The 27,597-nt window shown below is 43.1% G+C and overlaps 2 protein-coding genes and 1 long non-coding RNA gene across 4 annotated transcripts in view; 1 reads left to right on the forward strand and 2 right to left on the reverse strand.

Annotated features, from left to right (window-relative positions):
• itga10 (integrin, alpha 10) overlaps positions 1-5,069 on the reverse strand; it is a 30,452-nt gene extending 25,383 nt beyond the window's left edge. The window contains exon 1 of one of the 2 annotated variants that reach the window (XM_037073113.1): positions 4,658-5,069. The gene's annotated coding sequence lies outside the window, so the exon portion shown is untranslated. Of the gene's footprint in view, positions 1-4,362; positions 4,501-4,657 lie in introns of those variants that run through there. The other variant, XM_037073114.1, reaches the window with a different exon arrangement.
• Positions 4,437-16,460, forward strand: LOC119005489. The gene is made up of 4 exons (XR_005070520.1): positions 4,437-4,578; positions 4,675-4,724; positions 6,374-6,444; positions 16,322-16,460. It is a non-coding gene; the product is annotated as an uncharacterized LOC119005489 (long non-coding RNA).
• crabp2a (cellular retinoic acid binding protein 2, a) lies at positions 14,286-21,890 on the reverse strand. The gene is made up of 4 exons (XM_037073132.1): positions 21,585-21,890; positions 17,077-17,255; positions 16,391-16,507; positions 14,286-14,937 (listed from the first exon to the last, which is right to left on the reverse strand). Exons 1-4 carry the CDS (start codon positions 21,664-21,666, stop codon positions 14,887-14,889), a joined length of 429 nt encoding a protein of 142 aa, XP_036929027.1. The 5' UTR covers positions 21,667-21,890; the 3' UTR covers positions 14,286-14,886.
• Between the last annotated feature and the right edge of the window lie 5,707 nt (positions 21,891-27,597).

Genomic DNA, 27,597 nt, shown 5'->3' on the forward strand with positions numbered 1-27,597 from the left:
TGTCTTCTCTGAGGTTGTGTTATGTCCCGGTCCGGCCCTGTTCAATGGAAGCTGCCAGGTGGGGAGAGGCAGCATCAGAGTCTTGGTGGTTAGGGGGTGGGGCCGGGCGTGACAAACATTCCATGCTATTGGCTGTGGCATTTTGTACAGGAAACACGCAACTATGCCGAAGAAATACCATTCTATTTGCCATTTCAAAGGAAAATTTAAGAGTTGGTTTAGAGGTTAAGGTCAGACAGATTCAGGGCAAGTACAAAGTTAACACGCCTTGCACAACATAATATCTCTCAGTCTATGGCTCTCCTTTTGCTTCACGGCTCCATGCCATAATTCAGCAGTTAAACCCTTATCAGCTGCGTAAACACTTCATTTTGGTAGACAACAATGGTCTTTTTCTTTGGTTTCTTGCTGGTGAGCAGGAATGGCCCAATGAGGTGTGTGAGGCTGCTCTACCTCAGCGAACAGTAGAGAACGGGAAGCTGATGTTCATGCTCCATGGAGAAAACACGCATGGCACAGACGCCTTATTAGGGGGAACTTTAGACATCAAGACTAAGCGATGGGAACCGCTGATATGGACGATGAGGTTGAGTTACACAGCTGCCAGGGTCAGAGGGTGTCAGCTGAAAGAGGAGATGAACCAGTAACCTTTTGGCAGAGGATACATGCCAATATCTCTGATCACTCCAAACATCTCCTGGTAGCTGGAGGCCTCCAACTAGAATGAAATATTTGCTCAACACTGACAAGACTGATAGATTTACTAAAGGATCGGACATTGGATCAAAAAACATTACTTTGTTGGACTCATGCGAAACTTCCTATACCTCTGATCTTTTTGGCAAATGGAGTGTGGCCATATGTTTAAATATGCCTGCTTCTCTCCTCTCCTGCACATAGTCATGTTAGGAATGTCTTCATGGTCAGTCGCTTACTGTCTCGCAGAATAAAGCTCTTTGGGTCTCAAGGAGGCACGTGTGGCACTTTTACACACATGTTGTCCATTAAAGTGCAAAAGTTGAGCAGGTTAATGAGCATATTAGCCAGAGAAACAGAGCTGAAGGACGAGAGAGCAACTTGGAAGTGAAAAGGCATCAATCATGGACAAGAGGTTGAGTTTAGTTCTCCAAAGTTCAAGATCCTGTTGCTGTTAAGACTCTAATTGTCATTTAGCAGTTTCATCTTATGCTAACATGTGTTAAAACAAAATGTCCTATCCTAAATATAACCTTAAAATGAATGTAAGGCAGTTCTTACCTTTAAGAAGGAGGATGAGCTCCAGGCACAACAGGTATTTACGCAGCTCCATTTAAAAGAACTAAATGAAAGCAGAGTCTCTCGTCTATTTTTTTCCTCCTTTTTTTCCCTGTTTACAAAGTGGTCTCCCCTGAGCTGTTGGAAATGTAGCGCATCGGCATCCACCACACACAAAGATAAACACACACCCGCTTTTTCAGCTCTCTCTTTGCCCAAGAGATGCGTAAAATCCGGTCAAATGGTGATGCAGTGGCATGTCTGCTGCTGTGTGTGCGGGGGTTCAACTCAGGATGTTTAAAAAAGTTGTTAAATATGTATTAAAATTAAATAAACAAAGTCAACACAAGTATTCTTGTCTAGGATTTTCACGCCTCTCCCTGTATGACTATCTGAGTGACGCCACAGTATATGAAAGGATTTTTAAGATGAAAGAAAAAAAAAAACTTATTTGACACTTCAGTGACCCATGTTTTCGGCATGAAATTCCTGCACCTGTCCCATCCAACAAGAAGCCGCAGTTCAGAGTCATTAAACCATCACTAATGTGTAACACCTTCCCAAACAGTCGATCAGCAGCGCACTTTATCCCTCCTGACTCTGGAGCGCGTCTTTGAAGATCAAGCTCCCCTGTAGACAGAAAGTCTGCTCAAGCCCAAATTTTGAGGTGAGTTTCTGCGTGAGGTTCCTCTGATAAGTTGCTGTCCGCGATCCTCTACGCTGATTTTTTTTTTCCACAGACAAAAAGGTTGTTTCCCATCTGTTTCCGTCAGTGTAAATATGTGCCTCTGGTAACGGATTTCTCTCACTTGGAAATGAAAGAGCGCATTTATCCTCAGAGCTCCCCTCCCTCCATCCGTCCTCCTCCATCCACCAGACTCCTCTCTGAGCAACTGCCTCACATTGACAAACCTCAAACCCACATCTCTCCCCCTCTCTCTCCCTCTCTCTCTCTGCCTCTCTCTCTCTGCCTCTCTCTCTCTCTCTCTCTCTCTCTCTCTCTCTCTCTCTCTAATGATTAATAATGCATTTATATAACAACCAGTCAAGTCTGATTGCAGATGCCCTGATTCCCTTTTTTTTGGAAGGTTAAAGTGCATCAGATTGTTTGTGAGTGTTCCTGATTAGATCAGATCAGATGTCGGCTAAAAAGACAAAACAAATGTAAAGCTGGAAGAGGATTTTTTTCACAACCTGGCAAGCTAAAAGTTAACTAATTGATCACTAATGACTAACCCGTATTGCTCTTGTAAAACAATTATTGAATGAGGCGCTAGAAAGTTTTATCAGCTTTTGGTAAATGTTACAAGCACAAGTGCTTGAACCCTACAGTGTCTGTTTCATGGCATGGTTTGGGGCCACTGGCTAGTCACAGGTGTAGCTAATAGCATAATTAAATCCTGCATGTACTGCTAGAAAGGGGCAGTCATAATCATTAATAGATATCTTCTATGGAAAAGCAATCTGAGAATGAAAAAGACAGTTAAGGCACGATGCAGGCAAGAAAATCAAGCCTCAGGTTAGCTAAATTAATTCAGAAGTTCAAGATAGGTACATTTTTGATAGAGAAAAAAAATGATGTTTTTAGAGCAAATATTAACATCTTGCTCTCAATGGATGATGTGATTTCTTTGTAGTTATTCTGTGTGATCACCATACGCCTGTGATGAAACGTTTCTATCCTGACTGTGTCTCTTCCAGCATGACAATACCCCCATCTACAGGACATGAGAGTTCAGTGAATGAAGAAAGAGCACAGAGGCAAAACAGTGATGCCAAAAAGGCAAGACGTTCAATATTATATCCCTGGTTATCATAAATTTACCCATGTAGAGTTTTTGGTAATCAACTGACCAGAAACATAGGTCATACATTATCTGTTGTAAATGTAAAGGTAAATGTAAACCTAGAGAATGAATGGCTGTTGCATAAAGAATTAAAATTAATGAAATTGTTGATTTTGTGATTCTGCAATTCTCCAATTTAACCTCTTCCCAAAATTTGGTTTGGTCAACCACCATCCAACAAGATGTTATCATCTAAAAGTGGCTGAAAGCTCTGTGTACAATTTTTGGCTTGACAAATGAATACATATAATATATATATCAAAGCAGCTCAGACAAATGTTCTCGATTCCACACAGTGGCCACTTCTAATTATGAAAGCCGACAGACAGCCTTAGATTTTACCAGCTCAACAGTTGGCACATGGGCCATTACGTTGAATACATGTGACGTGCACTGCTGTCTTTAAAATACATTTGTATTAGACATCTACTCTTCCTGGAAGTGACACGTGTTACATTTATATGTATACATTTGCATCACAAATCACCACTCTGGTTAAAAAAAAAAAAAAGCACAGAAAAGGCTTAGGAAGGCTAAATTCTGGAGCAAGATCCAGGTCAACTTTTATAGAGGAGCAATAGAAAGCTTCCAGACTGGAAACATCACAAATGGCACAGTTTGTGCACAGCCCAGGACAGGAAGCCTCTGCAGGGGGTGATTAGAGCGTCACTGGTACCGTGTGTGAGATATCTGAACAAAGCCTAAAGGATACTAAAAGACAACACCAGCCATAGTCTGTCCACCCTGCTGCCATCTGGCAAAAGATACTGCAGTATCATACTGTACCAGCAGGCTACAGGGCAGCTTCACTCTGCAGGCCATGAGCCTCTTGAACCCATCCTCAACACTCTAAATACATGTAGCAAGACTCAAGGACTAAACCTCCATTTCTTAAATCTTCCTTGTACCTTGTAGTTTGTTCACAAAGTCAATGAAACTGTACCTAGTTTAACGAAAGCAGTTAGCAACATATTACATGATACCTAAGAACAACATGAAATGTCAATGCCAGGATGTCAGACATTTATTTTTGTTAGATCTTATTATCTTGAAAATAAGAAATATTATAATGGAAGTGATATAGTATTTTAGCTTTCTATCTGTGTGCAGAGTAACCTCCCTCCATTAGTGGCAGTGCTGCTCAGCAAGACTCCAGTCAGTGAGCGAGGAAGAAGTCGGGCGCCATCTTTGATTTAACGTTGGTCTTTTTCAACTTTCAGATGATTCCAACTAATTCATGTTTTTGTAATTTAACACCCACCTGCCGTCGCTTTTCCGCACCTGATGAATCGCAAAGAATACCGTGTTGTTCCTTTTGGTTAGCTCATATGTAATGAATTAGTCAATTAATCAATATTAGTCCTGCAACGAAATAAATGGATACCTTGACGACCCACATGTTAGGTGTCTGATAACAGCCACTCACGACCGTTGGCAAGCTAGCTAGCTGACTGTATGCTACTTTGCTGGCACCGAGGTGAGTGACAGGTGAACAAAGTGGAACATTTAAAATGTTTTTTGCTCAAGACTAAAACATGTGGGAATGTTATTCTTACCTTCCTCTGTCGGACAGAGAGAAGACCTTTAAGGAGGTGACACTCTTAGCCTGTTTCCACTAGATGTGTAAGTTGCCCGGGCAGTTTTTTGCTGTCGAGTTTAAAGCTAATGTATCAAACTGTGGGTTTGTCTCTCCTGACCCCTAGTGGCCAAAAATGGCTGAACAAGGGGATATCTGCTGGGAGAAATGACAGCTACATAAAATTCAAGTCATTAAAGATTAATACACTAGAACAATATGAGAAAGATACAATATTCCACCTTACGTCTTATATAGTCAATTCTTGTTTTCCAGCTCGCAAACTGCCATTTCAGAATATATTCACATGTGAACACTTTTGTGTTAGCTTATTTGCAATAAATCCATATTTGTATCTTCAAATCAGATCAATTCAAATATATTTATACAGCAACCAAAATTGCCCAAGTAGGCTTTCCAATCTGTACAGGGAATAACATCCTCTGTCCTGAGACCCTGGATTTGAGTGAGGAAAAAAATGTCATTTTGAGAGGGAAAAAAAACCTCAAGAAGAGCCACAGACAAGGGATCCCTCACCCGGGATGGACAGACATGATGCAATAGATGTTGCTGGACCCTGATAAGTAAGATGCTGTTGCAGAATTTCAAAAATATGAATTCAAATTTATGTCAAAAAACATTCCCTGTGAAAGGATTAATGTCTCATTTCAAGGTTATTGAGGTTTACTGTTACCTGTAAGATTTTGTTTAGTTTCTTGCTTTAAAATATGAGCTGCAGAGCTTTTTGGTGTCACACTTACGAATTAAAAAATGTTTCTTGTCACCACTTGGTGTCGCTCTGTTTCAGCAAATGTATTTTTCTAGCAACAGCCTAATGGTGTGGTTGAATACTGAAACAGCTGGTCAAAGATCATCTCAGGCAGTGGTGGCAATTCAGATAAGTGCATTCCCTCAAGTACCGTACTTAATGACTTCAAATTCGAGGCACATGTGCTTGAGTTTTGCCTTTTTATGCCACTTAATTAAAATCTTATTACGATTTTTCATAGCCTGCCCGTCTAGTGAAAACAATGTGTGTTGACATATTTTAATCCCGAAAGAGAGTGTGTGCAGTAACCTGAAGGATTTAGTGTTCCTTTGATGGGTTTATAAAGTTCTTTTACTTCTTGAGATAAGTAAACTATATAAAAACCCTCTTGGATGAGCTATAAAAATGCATCATCACAAAGCTGAAAGAAAACAGCCTGTTGATCAGAGTTCATGGAAAGTTGACTTTGTAGATATATATGTTTCTGAGAGTAAAGTGATGCTACAAACACATGATGATGATCATGATGATCTTATAGAATATGATGAATTTTGTTTACAAACAACCCCGCAGAATATAAAATAGTTAAAATGAACTCAACCTTAAACAATAACAGTAAAATACAACATACACATTAATGCATCAGTGATCTTAATCCAACATTGTATATAAAAGTGAAACTCTGGCAAAGACCATTTTACTGCACAATGAGTACTTTTAATATTCATGCTGTATGTACATTTATCTGACAATACTTTCATATCATCATAGCCTCTGAATACTTCATCTGCCACTGATCTCAGGCCAGGTTGTTCTCTTTGTTATTGCTGAGACTCATGATGCTCAGCTGATGACAGATTCATACTATACTCCTTTCACATTTGTAGGAATGTTGCTGAATGTCTTTTTCTGTCTCCTGCAAATCAGACTCCTCATGTGGTGATGGATGTTTGCCAGGACTCGGACAGGAGAGTTCAGTGGGTTTGGAGAGTAAACTTGTAAGTGGCCAACGCATGTTGAAATGAGATAAACTTCATTAGCTTTGATTTATGAGTCTAGTGGGGGGGGGGAGATAATGATTATTAGATAATTGACCTCTGTCTCGCCATCATTGGTCTTACAGTTACTGCCTAATTGACATTGTTACCCATCAGTGTCCTTGTCATTATTGCCTTTCTCTTCTTCACTTTTTCCTCTTTCTCTATGTCCTGTTTTTTCTACCACTTGTTTCTGAGTTGTTACAGTTCTCGTCTCATACCACAAATGATTTGAAGGAAAATAGTCACACCAAGACACACATGTAGTTTTATCGTTTGCAGTGTTACTGTAACTCGACTGGCAGCCATATGGAAAGTCAGATGCGCTCGTTCACATGCAACTAAACCTCCTTGTACACAAGTTCAGATTCCTGCACAGAGGTGGAACTGGAGCGAGAGCCAAAACCCTCGCACATACACACACACGCACAGACTGTTTCATACCAGTGGGAACTATGCAAGAGCCCATTAACGTCAGGCATAAAATCGAACTTTGCAGAGTCACGCCGCTGTAACAACACAACTTGCATCAATGCAGAGGAGATAACTTTTATAGGTTTCACAAACTGCTGCTGCACAGCAGACTGGATACAGAACACAGAGCATGCTTTATTCTCTGTGTTCCCATAAAGACATTTTAAGACATAATGCTTCTAGATTTTCTACACAGAATTTAAAAGTAAAGATTAATAAATCCTCCAAAGTGTTTCAGAGGAGTTCTATGATGCAATTTGATCATGATACAAGACTAAATATCGTCTTAGATTTTGGATATCATGTGTATCATATCATTTGTGTTTGTATTGTAACGTACCAGACGGTTATCTGTTTTAAAGGCCCTGACACACTCAGACCAACAGTCAGCCACTGACCATTGTCAGGGCCATAAGTGAGTTAGTGAACCCTAGTTTGCACAGTGTGTACTATGCCATTGGTACTGGACAGCCCTTGTTGGCAAATTCAGCATGAAGACTTGGTGGTTGCTTAATAGTTGAGAGAAATCAGTCTGATTGGCTGTTCAGGTCAGTGGAAGTGACTGAGAAGAGAAAACGAAAGTGAAGAAGAAAAGCCCTTGAGGCTGTAGTATCCATGTTTTAACCCATCACGTTTCTCCTTTCCCCCTTCACCAATGCCATTTGCAAGTATTTATCAGACACATTCTCTCTCAAAGGCAGCTATATTAGTGAAAGCGGTGTCAAAATTGCTACTTTATCATAAAAGCAGTTTGCATATCAGTAGAGAGTTTCTTTTTGTGCAGGCGCAGATTAATGAGCTCCTTGGTTGCCAGCTGTTGTCTGTGAGGTGCACCTTTTTTTGGTGGAAACACAGGAGACATGAGACGACACAACTGGCTGCCTTTGACACCGCTAGTTCTTTGATGTTAGTCTAGTGTGTCAGGGGCTTAATACTTACCTTTACCAACTTTATCTTGAATTACTGATGATTATTATCTTCGTTATTATCCCAAAATCTCATTGTGTTAATATTTTGTTAACGTAGCCTACCAATAGTTATCCCTGCAATATTGTTGCAATATTTATATTAATGTCAAGGTATTTGGTCAAAGATATTGTGGTATTTGATTTTCTCATGCAGTCCAAGCATTTGTGAAGTGAAGTGCTTTTCAAGAGATTTCAAAATATCAAGATGTATATTGTGTATCATGTTATTGCCTAAATATATCATGTTGATGTTGTATTAAGGTAATATCACCCAGCCTCATGTGCAATCGTGTATTTCTGCTGTAAAGTCGACAAGAGCACTGCCGGAACAAATGCAAAACTGCATGTGAATTATATCAGAGACATCAGCAGAGACTAGAGTTGAACTGGCGTCTAATGTTCAGTGTGCAGATTTTTCCCTTTCAAAGCAAATCCACATTCAAGGATTAGGAGCAGAAGGAATGTCTACTGCTGGGCGTCCTACATTAGCTGGCATGTCCATGGGATATTTTTTCCGTTGGACGATCAGTAAATCAACGTCAGACATAGAGCTTGGCTCTGTGGATGGATAGACGGAGGGCCACAGGAGACCATAGCACCACTGTGGCACATATTATCAGTGCAGTACAGTGGCTGTGATTTGTGGATAAGTTAGACGGTAGTAACAGGTTAGTGTTAGTAGATGAGCCTGTTTTCTGTCTTTCACCAGGTGCTCCCACGACGTCACTCCTGTTTGGTTTAGCAGGCGCCATGCCAACATTTTCCACCTGCGGTTATCATGATGATTTTCTGTCAGTGTGCAGTCCCTCTTGATGTATTCCCACGAAGAGGGCACGGCATTGCTGTTAGAGAAAACACCGTTCTCTCTCACACTCACAACAACTTGTGTGGAGAAGATTTTTGATTTCTTTTCATGCACACACACGTTTCAGTTTGTGTGAGTTTGCGTGCATGTGCAGCAGCCAGTAGGGTTTTATGTTTTTTTACAAGGTGTGCTTCCTCCACCCCTGTTTCCCAAATTACAGTCCTCTGCAACCAATCAAACGACACCACAGCGCACCTCGGCCGGAGCTACACTGTGTCCAGCTATGACATGCTGGTCTCTGGTATGCTTTGGCTCGGCCGCCGTCTGGAGCTGGTCAGAAGAGGAAATAGATGCAGAGAGTGAGTGAGAGAGAGAAAATAAAAAGAGGGTGATAAGCTGAACCTCATGCATGCAGTCATGAAATGCAGACTCACCAAAGTGTTATTATACAGCTGTGGAGGATATATTTTATTTATATATTTAAACAGAACATGTCTGTGTTTAGCTGTTTGTGTGTGACTGTGTGACTGTGTCTTTACAGTGAGCTGATCTTATATAAAAAAAATGAGTGAGTCATGGAGTTCTGACAGTTGATCACCCTGTCATGTCAGATTATCCTCCGGGCCATCTCTCTCTTCACACCGCTTCTTTCTCACTGCCTGCTTCTCCACATATAATCATGTCACAGGCTACATGTGTGCGTGCTACACTCTATAAACAAAGTATGTGGATGCACCTACCCACCCTCATTTGTGTAAAAATAATACAGATATATTTTAGACAACAGAATACCTCCAACTTTTATGCATTTATGTTGGGGGTAGGCCTTTTCTTATTTATGTACACACAAAATGAGGTGCCTGCAGTTTTCTGAGTTTAAATAGAGACCAGACTGTGAGCCGGGCCTTATCGACCAACACAGACAAACCAATAGTGGAGGATGTTACAGCGGCATACAAATCCCTGAAGTTATGGAATAAGATGTTTACTAGTTTCAGTCATAGGCGTAGTTTGTGGGGAGGTAGGAGAGGTGTTGCCCTCCTTCTTGGCGAAAAATGTCACTACGTTAAGGCTGATGTTTCTCTAGAAGCCCAGAACAGACAAAAACAACCACTGAGAGGGCCTTTTGCATTTGCAGCATTAAATTTTGTTCAGAGACCTGAAACCCATTGCATTTATTGTTTTGGTTGTTTGGGTTTGTTTATTTATTTAGTATATTGTTTCACATTCTGATTCCATTATCTTATTAAGAGTTCATAGTTCTTCGAAAGGGCATATGTTCTGTATTATGTTATTATATTCTGATTATATCAGTGATAAAATGGTCTTAAAAGGAGAATTGTATCATTTACCGCAGTTAATTAGGGGACATTATATTGTAGTATATATAAAGTAGTTATCGCCTATACAATCTATCTGACGCAAGTTGTTATTAACACTTTCATTCAGGTGTTAAGTGAGGTTGATATATTGATATGATTTCCCATCGAGGTCATAATAAATAGCAGTGTGTGACTTCATCGTATTCAGGGGTGTTTCTAATATTCTGCCCCCTCATGTACTCCAATAGGAAGGACAAAAAAACCCAAAAACACCTCAGTATTATTAGGTCAGTACTGCAACCTCTTTCTAGTAATGTCAACAGAAAGCTGAACCTTATAAGTTTGATATAAATAATTTTCTGGTGGAATGGTTGTATTGGATTACAATTAATTGTATCCTGGTCCTTTTTGTATGGTGCTTTTGTCCTGCATCTGTTCCCAGTTGGGTTTGAAAGTGCACTAAGTTACCTTTCTTTGTTGAGCAATATTATGCTGGAAATACTTTTGGCCAAGTAGCATTTGTGAATCTGAAAAGGACGCCATTACAAAGTCAAATTCATGAGAGAATTCTTCCCTGTGTAACTTCTCTCACACTCGCCTCTTTCTTCAAACAGTATCTTCCGTCTTCCCATCATCTCCCCCCGACCATCCAGAGGTCACTGTCAGAGTCTGTAATCAGATTTTATCATTACATGCCTCGTCCCTACAAAGGCTTCATTCAGCAGCCTGCCTCCCATACACTGTAACACCATTGTCTTGCATGATGATGCTCCAGGAAAACCAGGGATGATCGGGGTCTGTAGATATCTGAGCAAAGTACATAGATAAATCCCTTTTTGTGTAAGTGAATGAATCACCTTTAAGAAAATTAGATGGGGAAGTTAAAAGGAAGCTTTTCGCCCTGACCTCACCCCTCCTGTTGCCTTTCTGACTCAACGTCTCCATGCCTTTCCGTTCCACTTCTCTCTGATTTTATTTTCCCTGATGGAGGGATTCTCTGCTCACACTTTAAAGAGCTCTTGAAGGTTGTTGGTTTGAGTGTCCCTGTGTGGCTCAGTACGCAGAGGTGCCAACCTTATGTCCTTGATTTCTTCCCATAACCTTTCCCGCTCTCTCATGTCATTCCTGTGGCATCTTGACAGAGGTAGAAGGGGACTTTAAGGTAATTTAAGATCATATTTAAAACCCAAGAAATTGTGTGTTTGCATGCATTTCAAGTGGGCCAGTGCGGTTTCGATGACTCCTTTATTTCTCAAGTAAATATTCAAACTGGACGATGAAAGTGCAGCAGTGTGTGTGTGTGTGTGTGTGTGTGTGTGTGTGTGTGTGTGTGTGTGTGTGTGTGTGTGTGTGTGTGTGTGTGTGTGTGTGTGTGTGGTATGCCCTCATGTGTACTATTCTGGACCAAAGTTTTACAAGAGGCCTCAAAGGTTCCTGGGTGGTCTAATTGCGTTTGCCACAGGAGATTTGTGCACTGTACCACGCTGCGTGTGAGCGTTAGGTGTGTGTATAAGTTTTAGCAGGCCTGCAGGTATGCATGGGTGTAAATCAATATCCTGGACAGAGACGGTACAGTATGCGAGGGTGTTAAATGACACTCACCTGTCATCACACTGTCACATGCATGCTTCTTTCTATGAATTTTTCATGTGCAACGGCTTGTCATGTATATATGGGGGCCTGTGCTCTCCCGCTCCGACACCTGCAGGGCACTTTTTTCCACAAGCCCTTCCCATTTCTTTACTATCTTACCCCGAATTCCCTTGACCCGCGTGGCAATAATTGCTTCAACCAGATCACAAATCACCCGCCTTGACTTTTGTGACATACTCCGAAGTATGCAGACATGTACACACACTCCACTCCACCCTGTGCATAAGTCATCTGTCAAACTGCAGCCTGACTCAGCCGTGGCCCCTGGGCACCTAAACTAACCTGCTCTCACACAAGCACTAACGTTTAGCTTTCTGTTCGATAGCTAAAGTTACCTTGTTAGACATGTTAAAAGGCTATCAGGTTTCCACTTAATTCTGATGGATGAAGTGCATTAGTTATGTGTAGGCATGCTCGTTCATCACACAGGTGTTTTTTATTTTGTAGGTATGCATGTGACTGTGTGTGTTTGCTCTTGTTTATTTCCCCGACTTACAGGCAGTGTAGGAGTGAGGTTAAAATGTTGCCAAACTGTTTTCTGTTACTCGTTATGCCTTCTGCAAAACCAACAACCTGCAGGGATAACGATGCAGTCGGGATGTAGGCAGCAGAGCCGTCTTTGTTTTTCAGACCCATTCCGTCTTTTCACAGGTTGTTGTGCACCGGGCAGTTTGTCCGCTCACCTTTTGGGTTTTATGAGCTGCATGTACAGTGTGAGTGTTTGATGGTATGTGTGAAGAGTTCCCAGAATGTGTGTTTTTAGTTTGGTGTGTGTGTGTGTGTGTGTGTGTGTGTGTGTGTGTGTGTGTGTGTGTGTGTGTGTGTGTGTGTGTGTGTGTGTGTGTGTTTTTACAGGGGTCCGGTGCAGGCCGGGCGTTTTGAAGGGGGCCAGACAGCTGCCTTTTACTGCCCCAGGGGGTAATAAACAGTGAGGGAGGGGTAGTTATTTACCCCTTTTATTAGGGAGGGAGGCTGAGGAGGGGACTTTTTTGAGGTCACACTGTAACTCCACACAGCTGCAGGGCAAGAAGAGAAATAAAGAGGAGATAGTTTGTAAGAAGAAATAAAAGACTTTTAGCATCACTAAATTCCTCTCGGGAATCCCTCCCTATCTAGTTTTTACTTGTTGTATAACTGTATATGTGTATGAGTGTGTGAACTCAGGGTCATCCATCTTTCTCCCCAGCCCCTTTTTTAATTTCCAGGTCCTCTAACAGCCGACTCCTTGTTAAGCACATCTGCTGTCAATCAGCTGTACCCTGTAATGCAATTGGCATTTCCTGCCGTTAGAGACACGCCCACTCTCTGACCATTTGATGAGTGGTCAGGTAGTCAGACCTAAAACGGTTCCAAGTTGACCTTGTTTGTCTTATCACCCTCTTCACCCTCTTTGGTTACCATAACAGCAGATGTTCCCCAAATGAGGCCGTAAAAAGGAGTAGTTCAACATTTTTTTTTACCTTTTTACAAAGAAGCTGGACTCACAAGATCTACCGACATGGTTTAGATGTGACGAGAGTGTGAAGCGACTGATCGTTTGAAAACAAAAGTGGCATTTCCTAACGAAGTTAGCATAGATGCTGCTGTAGCATCAGTCAGATCTGAACTTTTCATTGGCAAGGTGCTTTCACTCCTGTCTGAACTTTCTTTGTAAGAAACCATCACACATAACAGGTTGCAATATTTTCTAAATTGTGAATTGCCAATGGAAACAGAAAGCTTGGCTGATACCTTGACTCCTTATATGGTTACCTGAACAATACTTTTGTAGGAAATCTGTTTTGATAAAAGATTACATGACACAGTCCCATGGTGAGCCCCGTCTCTGAGTCTAACCTGGTGTTTTTCCTGCATGTCTCAAGACAGCCTGTCACCAGCAATATTAGAACTTGGTGCCACAAGCATGCTAATGCATCCTTGCTTTTAGACTTTGTCATTAACAAAGCTCACTGGCCACTCGCTCTAGCTTCAGATTTACTTTACAGACATCGGGGAAGTGTCAGTCCTGCCATCTAACTCTTGTCAAGAAAGGCAATTGCCCCACACATTCTCTAAATGCTGGACTTTCCCTTTAAGTCAAGCAGCCTTTTAAAGACTTTCCAGAGAAAGAGGTAACAAATTTAACCAACTGGCAGATGAAATGGAAATAAAACAGAGCAGAGTCTAATGGTGGCATTCCGCAGCTGGCTCTCTGTGTGACGGTTCACATGCCAGGGAAAGTTGCAGGATGAGCAGATCTGCATGAAATGTGTGATAAAAGAGAGCAGACAGAAGAAACAACTGTCAAATGGAAAAATATTCAGTGAGGGAAGAATAACGAGGGACAGATGATTGACAGAGAAAAAAGGGCTTGAGGGATGGAAAGACAAAAACACTGGGAGGGATCGAGAGACTGGGAGGGAGGGGACAGACAAGTTATTCTAGTTGCAGACAGCTGACAGAAAGCCTAAAATAAGATGGAGCCATCTAATGTGCACATATTCCGCAGCTAGACTCACAAACCATAAAACAGATGCACTGGTAAATACTTTTGTGCCACTAATGGTTTTGAGCACAGGATGGCCAAGAATCGACGTCAAGCTGAGTTAATATCGTGCTTTATTGTTTTTCCCATAGAAAGTGTTGTTTCCTATGATCACATTTCATATAAAAGAGACACAATGTAAAAACTTTAGCAGTACTGTATCAGACTCCTAGTGTAGTAATAAATATAAAATGTCGTCGTGAGATAGAAAAGGTGAAATTTGCGGGGCAGGGCGACAGGGAACACATCAAAACTGACCTGAAACTGGAAGAGCTCATAGATTGGTTTACACATCTACAAATATAGTCTCACACCTCTTCTGCTGCTGCTCACACACACACACACACACACACACACAAACATACAATGCCAAATAAATGAGCTGTCACTCTGGAAAACAAACATACATGTTTAAAACCCAGCTGGCCACGTTTGATGGAGCTGGAGAGACAGACGGATATCTCAGGAGCTAAGACCATTGTGTCGATAGATGTACGACATACTACATACAATTACCACACATAGTACAAAGTGAAGCTAGCAGAAATAATGGAATTAAACTAGGGTCTGCTGTCTCCCACAAGGAGGAGTAGTGATGCAAGTGGTGACGCAGGAGAAGGGGAGGCTGGAAGGACGAAAAGTGAGAAGTGCTCTTGTTCATTGTCGCTCGTAGACTCTGGTGCATACCACATCATCTGCACGCATGGTCTGAAAAGAGAGGAGAATGTGGATGTTTAACACAGTTCGACATGAATTGATATTGAAAGTTAGGTATTTTGCTGAACAAGTCATTTATATTGATTCTCTCTCAACATTATTTACCAAAAAGCACATGAGGAGCCTTAGATTTGTACTGACTGCCAACCCTCCTGCAGCCGTCAACCGTAAATACTTCATACAGTTTACTCCAGAGAGGACTGTTGAGGACGCATGTGTCAGCTCTGGTTCAACTGGTTTACCGGTAGACTCGGGTAAAATAATTATTTGAAATACTTTGAAAGTTTGAGGGAACCTGGTGTGCCAGCTGGGTGTGGTTTCTGTTTGTGGAGCAGTTATCGTCCACAGAGGTGTTGATGGCTCTCAGCAGCTGAACAAAACTGAATCAAAATCATGTATGACCCAGACCTGTTTAGCGTTTCATTAACAGCCTTCACTGCACGCATCACCGGCATCATAATTATTCGTTTGCCCTGTTATGTTTTGACGTTGGTTGTGCACTCGGTTTAACTTCATGTTGAGGCCTGTACTTACATTTGCAACCTCGACAGTAACTCTTTTTACTTCTGCCAGGAGACTAACTCGATTGCCGTTATGGTACTCTAAGCACAATTATATAATTCGTAATCAAAAGGCATCACTTGAGATTAAAGCCTAAAGATGACAGCGCAATTTTGTTGTACAAATGGGGGACCAATAAAATGCATGACTACCAGTACAAGAATGGAGGTTCTAGTGAGGAAAACTGGAGGTTAGCTGAAAAGCCAAAGATGAAAATACAACGCAAGTATTTTTACCTTACAATTTTTAAAGTTGTAAAACAGCTTCTTACAAAAAGTGCTTGGATGTGGTAATATAGTTTTTGAGTGGTAAGATACAGCTGAACAAAAAAATCATGTGTGTTCACTTAGTTTGCCCAGTCAAAGTAGCTAAATAGATAAGCATAAATAAAACAGGCTGAATTACATGCAGCGCTTAGATATACACACACCACAATAAGCCAGTAAGATATTGCGTTTCGTCACCACTGAAGACAATTTATGTTCTTAAAAAGATTCCAAATGCCAAAGTCCTGCAACCTGCACATCATCCAATACAAAACATGATTTGTAAGTTTTACAAATTCTGTATATCTTAACATAAGGTCCATTTACTAGCTTTTTCTAATGGTCTTCATCAGCTGAAAGAGTTTGCTCAGTAAGCATCAGCTGTCATCTATTATAATGTTATTATAACGTTTAAGTAATGAGTATTTTAATTCAAAGTCAGGTTGATTTGATTTGACCAACACTACAGGTAGTTATGGTTAAGACTTGTACTGATACCCCATATTTACGACAAACTGACTCTGTAATATGTGCTCTGTAATCTACAGTATAGCGTTGTTGGCTCTGATAAACTCGTTCAGATGGATGGATCGTGATGGATAGTTTGTGTGCCTTACCAGGATCAGCTTGCCATCATTGGTGATCTCTCGGGTCCAGGACGTCTTTGGCCCTTCTCCTTTCTGCAGAATCTGCTCACAGCTGATCTTGCTGTCAGTTTCCCAACGTGGAAAACTCTAAGGACAGAGAACGGGAGAAGAAGAAATATCATGTTAGTTGTTTGATGTGTAGATGAGTTTATGGGCAGACGTAAATAATGCTATTGAGAGGGGAAGGGAGACAATGAGAGTGGATAATGGAGGGGAGCGGGGTAATCACTGAGAGGTGATAACTTGTGATGTGCTCATTGTTACTACAGCGAAGTGCTGGCTGGTTGCATGTGTTTGCTTTGGAGACGGCCAAACAGAGGCCATCTATGGGAAAACGGGGGAAAGCAACAGGGAGAACGGAGGGCAGGAAAGGGCAAGAAGGGGGAATGGTGAAGAGAAGGGAAGTTGAAAGGGGTCGTAAAGAGTGTGAAGGAGCATAGTGTAGTATGATAGGCCTTCAGAGACCAAGGGAGGGGTAAAGATATGCTATCAGTCCAAATATGATGAAAAGCCAAATTAAACAGATTGATGTAATCTGGACAGCTTCCTCCCCATACGCCCATTTCTTCTGCAGGTGTGTTTGTGTATGTGAAAGTTCAGAGAATAAAGATGTGAAAGAGCATTCAGGAGTATGGTTGTGTCCGTGTGTTAAGTACCGTGCAGGGACGTCCATCTACCGTGGCCTCATTAAACTCCTGTCCTACAGTGAAGGTGATGTGGGTGGTGCGGACTGTGGTCGAGGTTTTAATGGACAACGTCTCTCCGTCCTGCGAGATTTCCACCAGCGGCTTGGAGGCTGCCGTCACCGCAATCATACGCAGCATCTTGTTCACACCTAAAAAACACACACACACACACGAGGAGATATTGACAAAACCAGAAAGACTTTATATAAGAGGACATTCATGCAAAAAAAAAAAAAAACACCCTGGAGAAAGATAGTTGATTGTTGAGTGTTGTCCCAACATTGTCAAAAACACTTTGGGTTCAGCAGCTCAAGAAACAATCTGCTGAGGTGACCTCCATTGGACTGTAATGTTGACTGGTGACTGAAGGGGAAATGTTACTATGAAGTTAGAGGAGACAAAATTGGAGTCTCTGGTGAGTCCTGAATTGGTTATGCGCAGTTGCTCGATAACTTTAGTTTATGGCTGATGCATAGCGAAGTAATCCGGCTGTTTGGCATGGATAAACACTGTGACCTGAATAAACACGCATGACCACTATGTTTGCGTTCAGTAAGCCATTAAACAACAGATCATTGTTCACAGACGAGGTAATGTTTTAGAGTTTTAATACTGTCAAGTTTAGTCCAGCTTACCAGGTAGCAACAGGAAAATGAAATACACCACAATCTTGAATAAACTTGTGGATTTCTCTGGTTGGAACACTGTGGGAAACATTTTGGATAATGTAAGCACACACTTCAGTAAAATATTTAACAAAGTTGTGGCTGCTTTTTGACACATCCATAAGGGGTAAACTCAGATTAATAGGACAGATGTTTTTTGCGTCACACAGTGTTGGTTTATAGGATTTAGCCCCAAGGAGCGAGGCAAATTAAACCAGTTTCTACCAAATTATGCAAAACCATTATCCTCAGGCTCTGTGTGTGTGTGTGTGTGTGTGTGGTGTGGTGTTGCTGCTTGTTCAGGGTTCTCCTGCACACTCAGGGTAAAAGGAGAAGCCTGGCATGTCCAATAATGATGACAAGAGGAAACAATGAGGCCATACGACAGCACATCTGTATTCCCCTTCCCACTTAATCATCTTTGCACACGCACAGACTCAAAGACGCAGACGTGGTGATTCGTACTTTTTTGCAGTGGAATCAGCATCATTCCCCTCTACAACACAGAGAGAGACAGACGCTCATATTCTCCATCGCATGTCGCAGCGAGACTGATGATGCAGCGTGGGAAAAGAGAGGGAAGGAGGTGCAGACCGATGTGGTGGGAGGAGAGAGGAAAAAGGTGGTGGTGGGGGCAGTGGTCTGTGTGTGGTGTGTGAAGATCTCTGTCCAAGTGCGAGGGGAAGTGTGTGTACGTCGTCCAGTGTGTATCTGCCGTCGAGTTGGGTTTCGCACTTCTCACCTCTCACACATTCCCACCTGTCACCATGGGTAAATATACACTCTCTCCGAAATGCACAGTCATTCAGCATGCATCAGGATGCCCAGGCTGCACACTGAATGTATGCGATGCGCACACAGCACAGCATTTGTGTGCTTTGTCATCCTCTGAGCGTGTGCACCTGGATTATGTACAAATTGCATTGTGTTAAACATGACCATGCAGGAAACAGGAAACATTTTCACCCTTTGGCAGCAGCCACTCTCTCTCCTGGAGGCATCATTTGACAGACACGCAGTTAGAATTTGCAGTGTAGAATTTGTGCTCAAGTACTCAATTGCTGTACTTTAGGGCATTATTTGCTGTAGCTGCAGAGTTGTAATATCTAATTTTATAATGCTACATTACACTTCTAATCTTCTACCTTTCGTGGGGGAATGTACTTTTTACTGCACTACATTTACAGTATCTAACAGGTATTGTTACCAGTGATACTGCAGATAGAAAATGTACATCCAAATCATCCAAAACAACAGTGTAAGTAAGTTAAAGTTAGCTTAAACTCAGACAGATCCAACATCTCCAAAGATGTCAGTGCATCATAAGAGTAACCCGATTACATTTTGAATAATCTGAGACTGAACTATATTAATGTACGTTATGCTACAAATTGCATTAAAAAGTTTTAAATGCAGGACCTTTGCTAATAATTGATAGATGTACCTCTTCCACCTCTGCATACAATAATGTGGTTGCAAAGGCAGGCAGCACAGAGTACTGATTGGCATATTAATTGATTAGTCACTCAATAGAAAATGAATTTGGTCATTTATTAACACTGATGGAGTGTAATTAAGTACATGTACATGTGCTTAGGAACATTCTAAGGTACTTTACTTGAGTATTTGCAGTTTAGATACTTCATACTTTTACCCTACTACATTTATGTGATAACTTTACTTTGTAAATTACATGCATCAGAGCCAAAATGGCACATTTCTATTTTATTTTAGTTTCTTAGCAGTTGGATTTAAAAATAAAACATTGATTCTGATCATCAGAATGATGGATATCAGATCTGATAATCAGCTTGGTGGGTAATCAGTCGATCCATAGTATACAGTATATGCTAATCATACCGAAGCAAAATTAATCTTAGACTTTTGCTAAACTGCTACAAGTATGGGTGAATTTCACTTTTGTCTAAATCATATTTCAACAAGATATCTTTACTTTCACTGAGGTATTCCTCCTTGATACTTTTTAACAACACTATTTATGAGGCAGCTGCTTGTAATGTAATTTATCATTAGTTGCAACGCCTAAAGGTGGGTCTACCATCAACTGAGTTTGGTTTAACATCACATAATTGCAAATCTGCTCTGGGAACTGTAGTTGGAAATATAACACTACTCAACAAAAGTATCCTTCCTAAAAGTCTGGATTATTTCAGGCAACAAACTGACCGGCAGGCTCTGACTGACCTCTGAGTCTCCTCAGTCTGCTGGCTCAGACACAGGAGTCAAGTGCTGGCCTGTGGACCGTTTGGGAGCCACAGAGGGGGCTGTGGCTTCTCAAGTAACTGCTAGTTAGAAGTCAGAAAATTACCTGCTACCTTTTGCAAACCTGTGACCAAAATCGTTAAAGTCACACCCAACCGGCCACATGTGGACTCACACACAGATAGATAGATAGAAAGATAGATGTCAGGGTCGGAGGTCAAAGAGCAGAGGAAGCGTTTGGGACATGGTGGAGACGAGGGAAGAGGGGTGGAGGACAGGAGTGAGGAAAGGAAGAGAGGATGGAACGAAGCAGGAGGGCGCGGGGTGCTGACAGGCTGCATACAGCTGCGCTTCGGCCCCCGATGAAACCAGGGCCATTCCTCTCTGTCAGTCATGCCAATGCAGAGGGAAATTATAGGCATTATACGTGTCTGTGTGTGCGCGCGCGCGCGGAGTTTAACCTGCATTCCAGTTGCAGTCCCTCCTCCGCGGATACTCGTCTTACACCTCACATCTCTTTGGCACAAACCTGCACTGATTATTGCGCACTTTACGCATCTTTCTCTTTGTTATAGCCTCACCACACACGCGCGTAAACACTTTCTGCCTCACGCACAAGCACACGGACACATTAAACGCTAATTGGAGCGTCGGTCAGACAAGAGAGTTGGAACTCGTCCTCTCGCATCTTTGTCAGAACAATAGCACCATTGCATAGCAATTTCAATTACCTTTATATATAGTAGACTGTATCTGTGTGTGTGTGTGTGTGTGTGTGTGTGTGTGTGTGTGTGTGTGTGTGTGTGTGTGATAGAGAGATGGATAGAGAGAGAGAGAGAGAGAGAGAGAGAGAGAGAGAGAGAGAGAGAAAGAGAGAGACAAAAGGTGGCGTTGTTTGGTGCACACATCTCTCCGTGCGCCCTTACGCGATGATATGAATTCCAGGTGTGCACTGGCAAGTCATCTAATGGGAATTGGCTACTAACGACAGACGACTCTAAGCGCGCGCGCCCGCACGTACACACGCACACCATGACGCCAGTCCGGACTCCAAATGCGCCAGTGATGTGAATGAAAAAGCTGTTTGAATCTCAGCAGCAGGTGTTTGTCGTTTTCCCCGACTGTCACTTCAGATAATGTGGCTGCCCTGCACTGTATAGCGCCATAACGGTCTCTCTGCTACACGCACGCACGCACGCACGCACACACACAAACACAGTCAGAGGTTGTGACACAGACAGATGTGCCGCCGCTTGTCTCTATTGTGTTTGCGGGCGAGGCCAAAGGGAGAGAGGAGAGGAGAGTGGGGTGATTCTGGCTGGGGGCCAAGCGTTGAATTTTGGGTTCTGCAGAATGACAAAGACCCCCCACCCATGCTGCACAGAGGGGTGATCCTCGCTGCTGCGCGGACACAGAGGAAGTTTTGACCTATAATGTGCTCAGAAAGCTCCAGTTTGAGCTGACACATCAGATCTGTGCCAGTATACGCACAGAAATAAGAGCGTCACTTGAAATCGCATTAAAAAAAAGAAAGAAAGAAAGAAAGAAAATGAGTAGAGCTGCATTTGTGTCATCATTTTTATCACTCACCCAGCTTTTTCAAGAGTTCATCAAAGTTTTCGGAACTCTTCATATCCCAGGTGCCGGCGAAATTGGGGATTTTGCGCTCCATTTTCGGCTGCAGGTGGTTTGGAGGATTGTGGCTGCTGTCCCCGCGCGTCGTGCGTCAAAAGTGCTCCAACTGCCCCGTGTGAGTCTGGTCTGGGTGTGTGGGCGCGCCGGGTGGTTTGACTCTGCGCTGTCCAGTTACTGCTGCCCTCCCCCGATGAGTGAACCGCTGACGGAGCTCTTGTCTCACCTACGTGCCAGTGCGCGTTAGAAACGGCTGCACTACAAATGAATGGCACAGAGCGCAAAGATACTTGTATGGGGATGCACACGCCCCTATTAATGCGGACACGCCCCGCAGCCCAGTGCATTAAACGCACAGATCCACAGCGCCTCGACCTGACCACGCCCCCGTAAGGCTGCGTGGCCAGCGTTTGGAGACGCTTCTCATTCACGTGCGTAACTTGATTCATCCAAAGTGACCGCGCCCGAATGGACCTGTGCGCTCTGGAGAAACCTCTGCAGATTTATTTATTTATTTATTTATTATTATTATTATTATTAATATTATTATTATTATTATTATTATTATTATTATTATTATTATTATTATATATAAAGTTGAGGTGTAAGATGCGTTTTGCCACTAGTGATACCGTCAACAGTGGCATGGTTGAATGAATGACTTTAACGCGTTGAACATTATTCTTGCAAAACAGGGAGGATGTCAGTCGGGCCGGTCTGTTGACAGAACATGTCGTCTTGGCAGGGCAGTGCGAAGGAAGAACCAGTCAACTGCCAGACTGGCAGAGTGAATGGATGGCAGAGCTTGTGTATGTGTGTGTGTGTGTTTGTGTGTGTGAGAGGGAGACAGAGAGGCCAAGTTCACCCCAGCCTCCTGTGCGCCACGTCGCTGTGTCATAAAAATAAAAGCGGTGGTAATGGGATACAGCTTCTGGCCTCGACCGGTGGGCTATCCATTTAACGGGGGCTGCGTCAGAGGAAAAATCACCCTGAACCCACGAGAGAAAGGGAGGGGGGGAGAGAGAGAGAGAGAGAGAGAGAGAGAGAGAGAGAGAGAGAGAGAGAGAGAGATTAAAATAAAGGGTGGGATTGGCGCAGGTCGCCGGTGACTCGTCAGAGCTTTTCGCTCCCCGCTGCTCAGACGGAAGAAGGGGGAGAGGACGAGGAGACGCGGGGGCATTTGGAACAGCGCGTCAGGGTCAGGGGCCCGCGGGGTCGGAGGTACTCCTATAAAGAGCACGCACACACACACACTCTCTCTCTCTCTCTCTCTCTCTCTCTCTCTCTCTCTCTCTCTCTCTCACACACACACACACACACACACACACACACACACACACTGTGCATGCGTGCACGCACGCGCCGATGATGGATGGCAACGGGACAAAGCCGACGTTAACTATTGACTCTTGATGGATGATCCCATCCGCTACACTGCACGGCGAATTAGCGCGAGGTAAACCGGGCGACTTAGAGGCGGGGGGGCAGGGGGAACCTTAGGCTACATGTACTCAGCGGCTCAGTGTCAGAGTTTTAACAAAGACGCACTGACGAACAAAACGTGAATAACTGCCTCAGATTGATATTTGGTAACGTGATATGCGCTTTTACGCACAGACTTGGTTCCAAATCCCGCGCCCTGCGCGCGGGCCCTTCGGCTCTGTTTGATTTGAAGTCTGGCACACATTGTTTCCGAGAAGGACACGTGCACGCGCTCCTCACTCACTGGCCACACACCATGCCACATGCCCGGGCATTAGAGCAGCCATATCAGAGCTGTGATTTCCTCTCACATCCTCTCTTTTTTTCTGTCTTGTCATTCACTTTTTGCGGAGGTGCGCTCTTTAAAGGTTTTCTACAACAAACAGTCAGTCTCAATATAAAACATCCAGTGTCGTAGAAAAGTTGCTGATTAAAGGCCACATCTGAAAGAGAACATCTCAACATTTAAGCATCAGTCTGCCTCACTTGCTTCTGCAGTGGTGGTCTGTCGAGCACGGTCTGTTCAGAAAGAGGGAATTGATCATCGGCCCCCAGTTTGAAAGTGACCGATGCCAACACAAAGGTTACAATAGAGAGCCTTCTAGGGTTGGGAATATTCATCTTCGGCCTCACCGCGGGCCATTAGCATATTACCATGACACAACAAGAAATGCATCAAAGCCTCCTGAATCAAACAAGCAGCCGTGCGGTGTAGCACAGCGACGGCCTCACCCATCTTGTGTGCGTGCTGTTCAGAGGGGGCTCGATAAAGAGCTCTGAAATGTGCGTGATGCTGCATGTCAGCACGTGATGACAAAGCACCGCTCAGCATTCACGTCCACTCAACCGTGCTCTGCACCCCTCAACCTTTCTCTCTCTGCTCATTCCTTCCCTCCATTCCCCCTTTTTCCTTTCTGCCTCTCCTTTACCTCACGCAACTTTCTCTTCCCCCCCCCCTCCTTCTCTTCCTCCTCCTCCTCCTCCTCCCATCAAGCTTTTGTTCTTTTGTGCTGCTCTGACACATTCCTCAAGCACGTTGAAGAGAGGGAGAAGGGGAAAACAGAAGGGAAGAGGATGGAGAGGAGAAGAAAGAGAAGGGGGGAAAAGTTAGTGAGAAAGTTGGAGACGAGAGCGCAGGTCATTTTTTATCTCCATTGTTGCGGAGAAAGGGATAGGGAGAGTGAGTCAGCACAGAGATCAAAGGCAAACAGATAGTGACAGAGATGGAGAGGTTGAGAAACAGCGAAAGAATGAAGGCGACAGAAATGTAAAGAGAGACTCTTCTGTCTTTGGAGGCGTAAGAAGTATTAGTTTGCTCCTCCGGTGCCAACTTTATTTCAATCATCCTCATTTCCTGATGTTCCCTTCCAACTGTTATCCACCCATATACTGTTCACTCCTTTTGTTCTGTCACCAAGAATTGTGTTGGTAAACGATATCTCCGACGCAGAGATTCAGGCTGCACCACGTGCAGGCAAAATGAGGTTTTTTGAGACTTGTTTTGTTATGTTTGGCTCATGTCAGCCTGAGTTCACAGTAACAACACAACTGATGATAACAAAAAGAAGAGGAGAATGAGTAATAAGCAGCGCTTCCTCTGCAGTCGCTCAGGGGTGGTGGACCACCACAGCTAGATAAAGTGGGAAATGGAGGATTATATTCCAGATAACAAAAACAAAGAACAAATCACACTAACAAGATTCATGCACAGTGCCCAAACACTCCAAAAACAAACGATTACAGAGGAAACACTGTTATAATGAAGAAGAAAGAGAGGCCGATAATTTTCTGTTTCTTATCTGGAAATCCTGATATTTTAAGTTGTAATTTGTAGTCCTGAGAATGAAAAGAAAATGAATTGCCAACTATTTTGATAATCTATTAATCATTTAAGCCCTTTATCAAACAAAATGTTCAAACATTTGCTGTGAGTATTTGCTGCTTTTCTCTGTTTCATATCATTATTTGTTTGCTTTAAACTGCTGGTTGGACAGAACCAGCTGTGTCTGGTCCAAGAAGCTGCCCTTTAACACATCGCAAAAGACTACAGCGGACAGCCACTGAGCGCTGTGCCTGCGTGAAAGGGAACACCTCTCCTTGGATACACAACTGATTGATATAATAAGAGGCCATTCTTTGACACCACTCTTGCTAATATAGTCACGAATGTCACTGGCAAAGAGGCAGAGGAGAAAAAATGAGGAGAAACTTTACTGTAGGTAAAATCACAGATAGCACAGTAACAGGCTCAAGGGGCTTTCTCTTTGTTTTTCCATTTTCTCTTCCTCTTCTTTTTTTTTTTTTTAAACAACAATCCTCTTACTTGAACAGCCGGTCAGAGTGATTTCTCTCACTGAAGAGCCACCGCCAATTCAACATGATCAACTGGCAAAAAGCTGCCCACAAAGGCCACACAGTGCCAACAGCGTGACACACAGCACCAACTAGAGCAATGGACGCCCCGACAATGCACCAGCGCTGACTGTCGGCCTGGCGGCTCAGGGCCTTTATAGACTGAGAGATGAATCGATCAGCCAAAAAGATTGTTCTTCATTGTTAAACAACCACCACTGATCTGACTCAGGCAGAAATATTCATCAGTGGGGTTATGCATTAAAGTTTTAATCACGTTCAGCGACTTCGTTCCTCACTCTCTGACGTATCATCCGTTATAGCGACAGGTTACCAAATGTTATCTTAAACATTGTTGGAAACATTCAGGATAAGTTAAGGACTCAACTTAACAAAAGGAATAACAAAGGTCGTCTTCAGGCGTTTTAAAGCAGATATGTTATATTATTTGTTCTAATCTTCATTGTATTCCGTATCTATAGTTTAGACAGACAACTCAGAAAACATTCAGTCTGAAGTTACATCACAGTGGTGTCAGCAGCTTTTACAGAGATGGTTTCGTTCGCTGCTTTTTTATTGAAATCAGGCTGAGCCTTGTATCAACACTCTCCCCAGGCTGAACTCCACAATATCTCCACTCTCACTTCCTCTTGCGCTGCTTATTGTTTCCTATTTCCTCTTCTCATTCAAATGACATGGATTTGAACCATATCTGTGGAACATCCAGACTGGCGACAGAGTATTTATTGTGCCGAAGGGAGTTTATCTGGGTGTGGAATGAGAAACAACATGCATGGTATTACCCTTCATGCAGCATTTGTTGTACGTTTAGCGCGGCGGTGTTACTTTTATGTTGCAATCGCACTTTTTGTAAACTTGTCTGCACAAGTGGGAGTTTGTGCGTGTGATTAACCGGTAGTAAAGTCACACTTCAGTGGCATTCTCCACTTTATCATCCAGATGACCTCCAGTAAAATCCGCTCACCCCAGTAACCCTGGTAATCCCAGATGTGAACTTGACCCTGGCCTTCCCCACCGCCGACTCCGGGAAGTCATTATCACTGGCCTTTACCCTCAGAGGAAGCCACTGGACAAGACGTGCACATGCATGCAGACAAAACTGCCGCCAAGTACAGTATCTTACTCATAGGATTTACTTCTGTGTCAGTGGGGGGTTGGGACCTCCCGCAGGGGTCGTATGATAAATCTGACAGGTTGAGAGAAGATTGACTGGACAGGAAGGAAAACAAAACTGCTCCATGACACAAAGTGGTGTTCCTTTCTGTAATCTCCACCTCCTACGGCCTCTTAACAGTTACAGTCTGACATGCAGCCGTCGCTCACGGCTCGCAGGAATAAGCAGCGCAGAGCAAAGTTTGCAAGAGAACGTCTCATTTAAGAGGTCACAAAGTTTGTGAGCCGCTGCTCTGCACAACAGTTGCTCAACAAACAGCCGCAGTGACACACACACACATTCACAGCCAGCAGTGTGTGCAGCTCTGTGGGGCTGCTGGCACCGGGCTGACCCACCAAACCATGTGGGTTTGATTAGAGCAGAGGAGATGGCAGCATTTAACCTCGAACGTGGAAATGAGAGGCAGAGAACGAGGGAGAGCAAAAAGCAGAGAGGAGGAGATAAGGAAAAAGGACTCGGGGTAAAAGAAAGGAGACCGAAAGTTGAATGCATGAGCAGAGAGTGTGACCTGGTGTGTTTGTGATATTGTGCATGAACAGTGATGTGTGTAATCACAGCCTTTAAAAAAACACGGGGGCAAAAGTTCCTTGTTGCACAGCGAGACAAGGCCAGTCTTGTGTGAGTGCTGTAAGTACAGGACGCCTCTGCCTTGTCTAAAAAAAAAGTTTGTGTGTGTGTGTGTGTGTGTGTGTGTGTGTGTGTGTGTGTGTGTGTACTTGCTATGTAATGGGAAACAAGTTTGCAACCAACAAAGTGAGGACATTTGGGACTTTGTCTGCTTTTTTCTGTCTTCTGTTTTGTGTTGTTGCTGCTGTTTTTCTCTCCTCCACCCTGTTGTTATCGCTCTCACATTTGGTTCATCCTCTTTCCTCATTCATCTTGGCTTGTTTAAGTCTACTTCTCCCTCCCTCCCTGTGTCACACGTGTATGTTGGTCACCTGT

The sequence above is a fragment of the Acanthopagrus latus genome, chromosome 17, assembly GCF_904848185.1.
Source record: "Acanthopagrus latus isolate v.2019 chromosome 17, fAcaLat1.1, whole genome shotgun sequence".
Lineage (NCBI taxonomy): Eukaryota > Metazoa > Chordata > Actinopteri > Spariformes > Sparidae > Acanthopagrus > Acanthopagrus latus.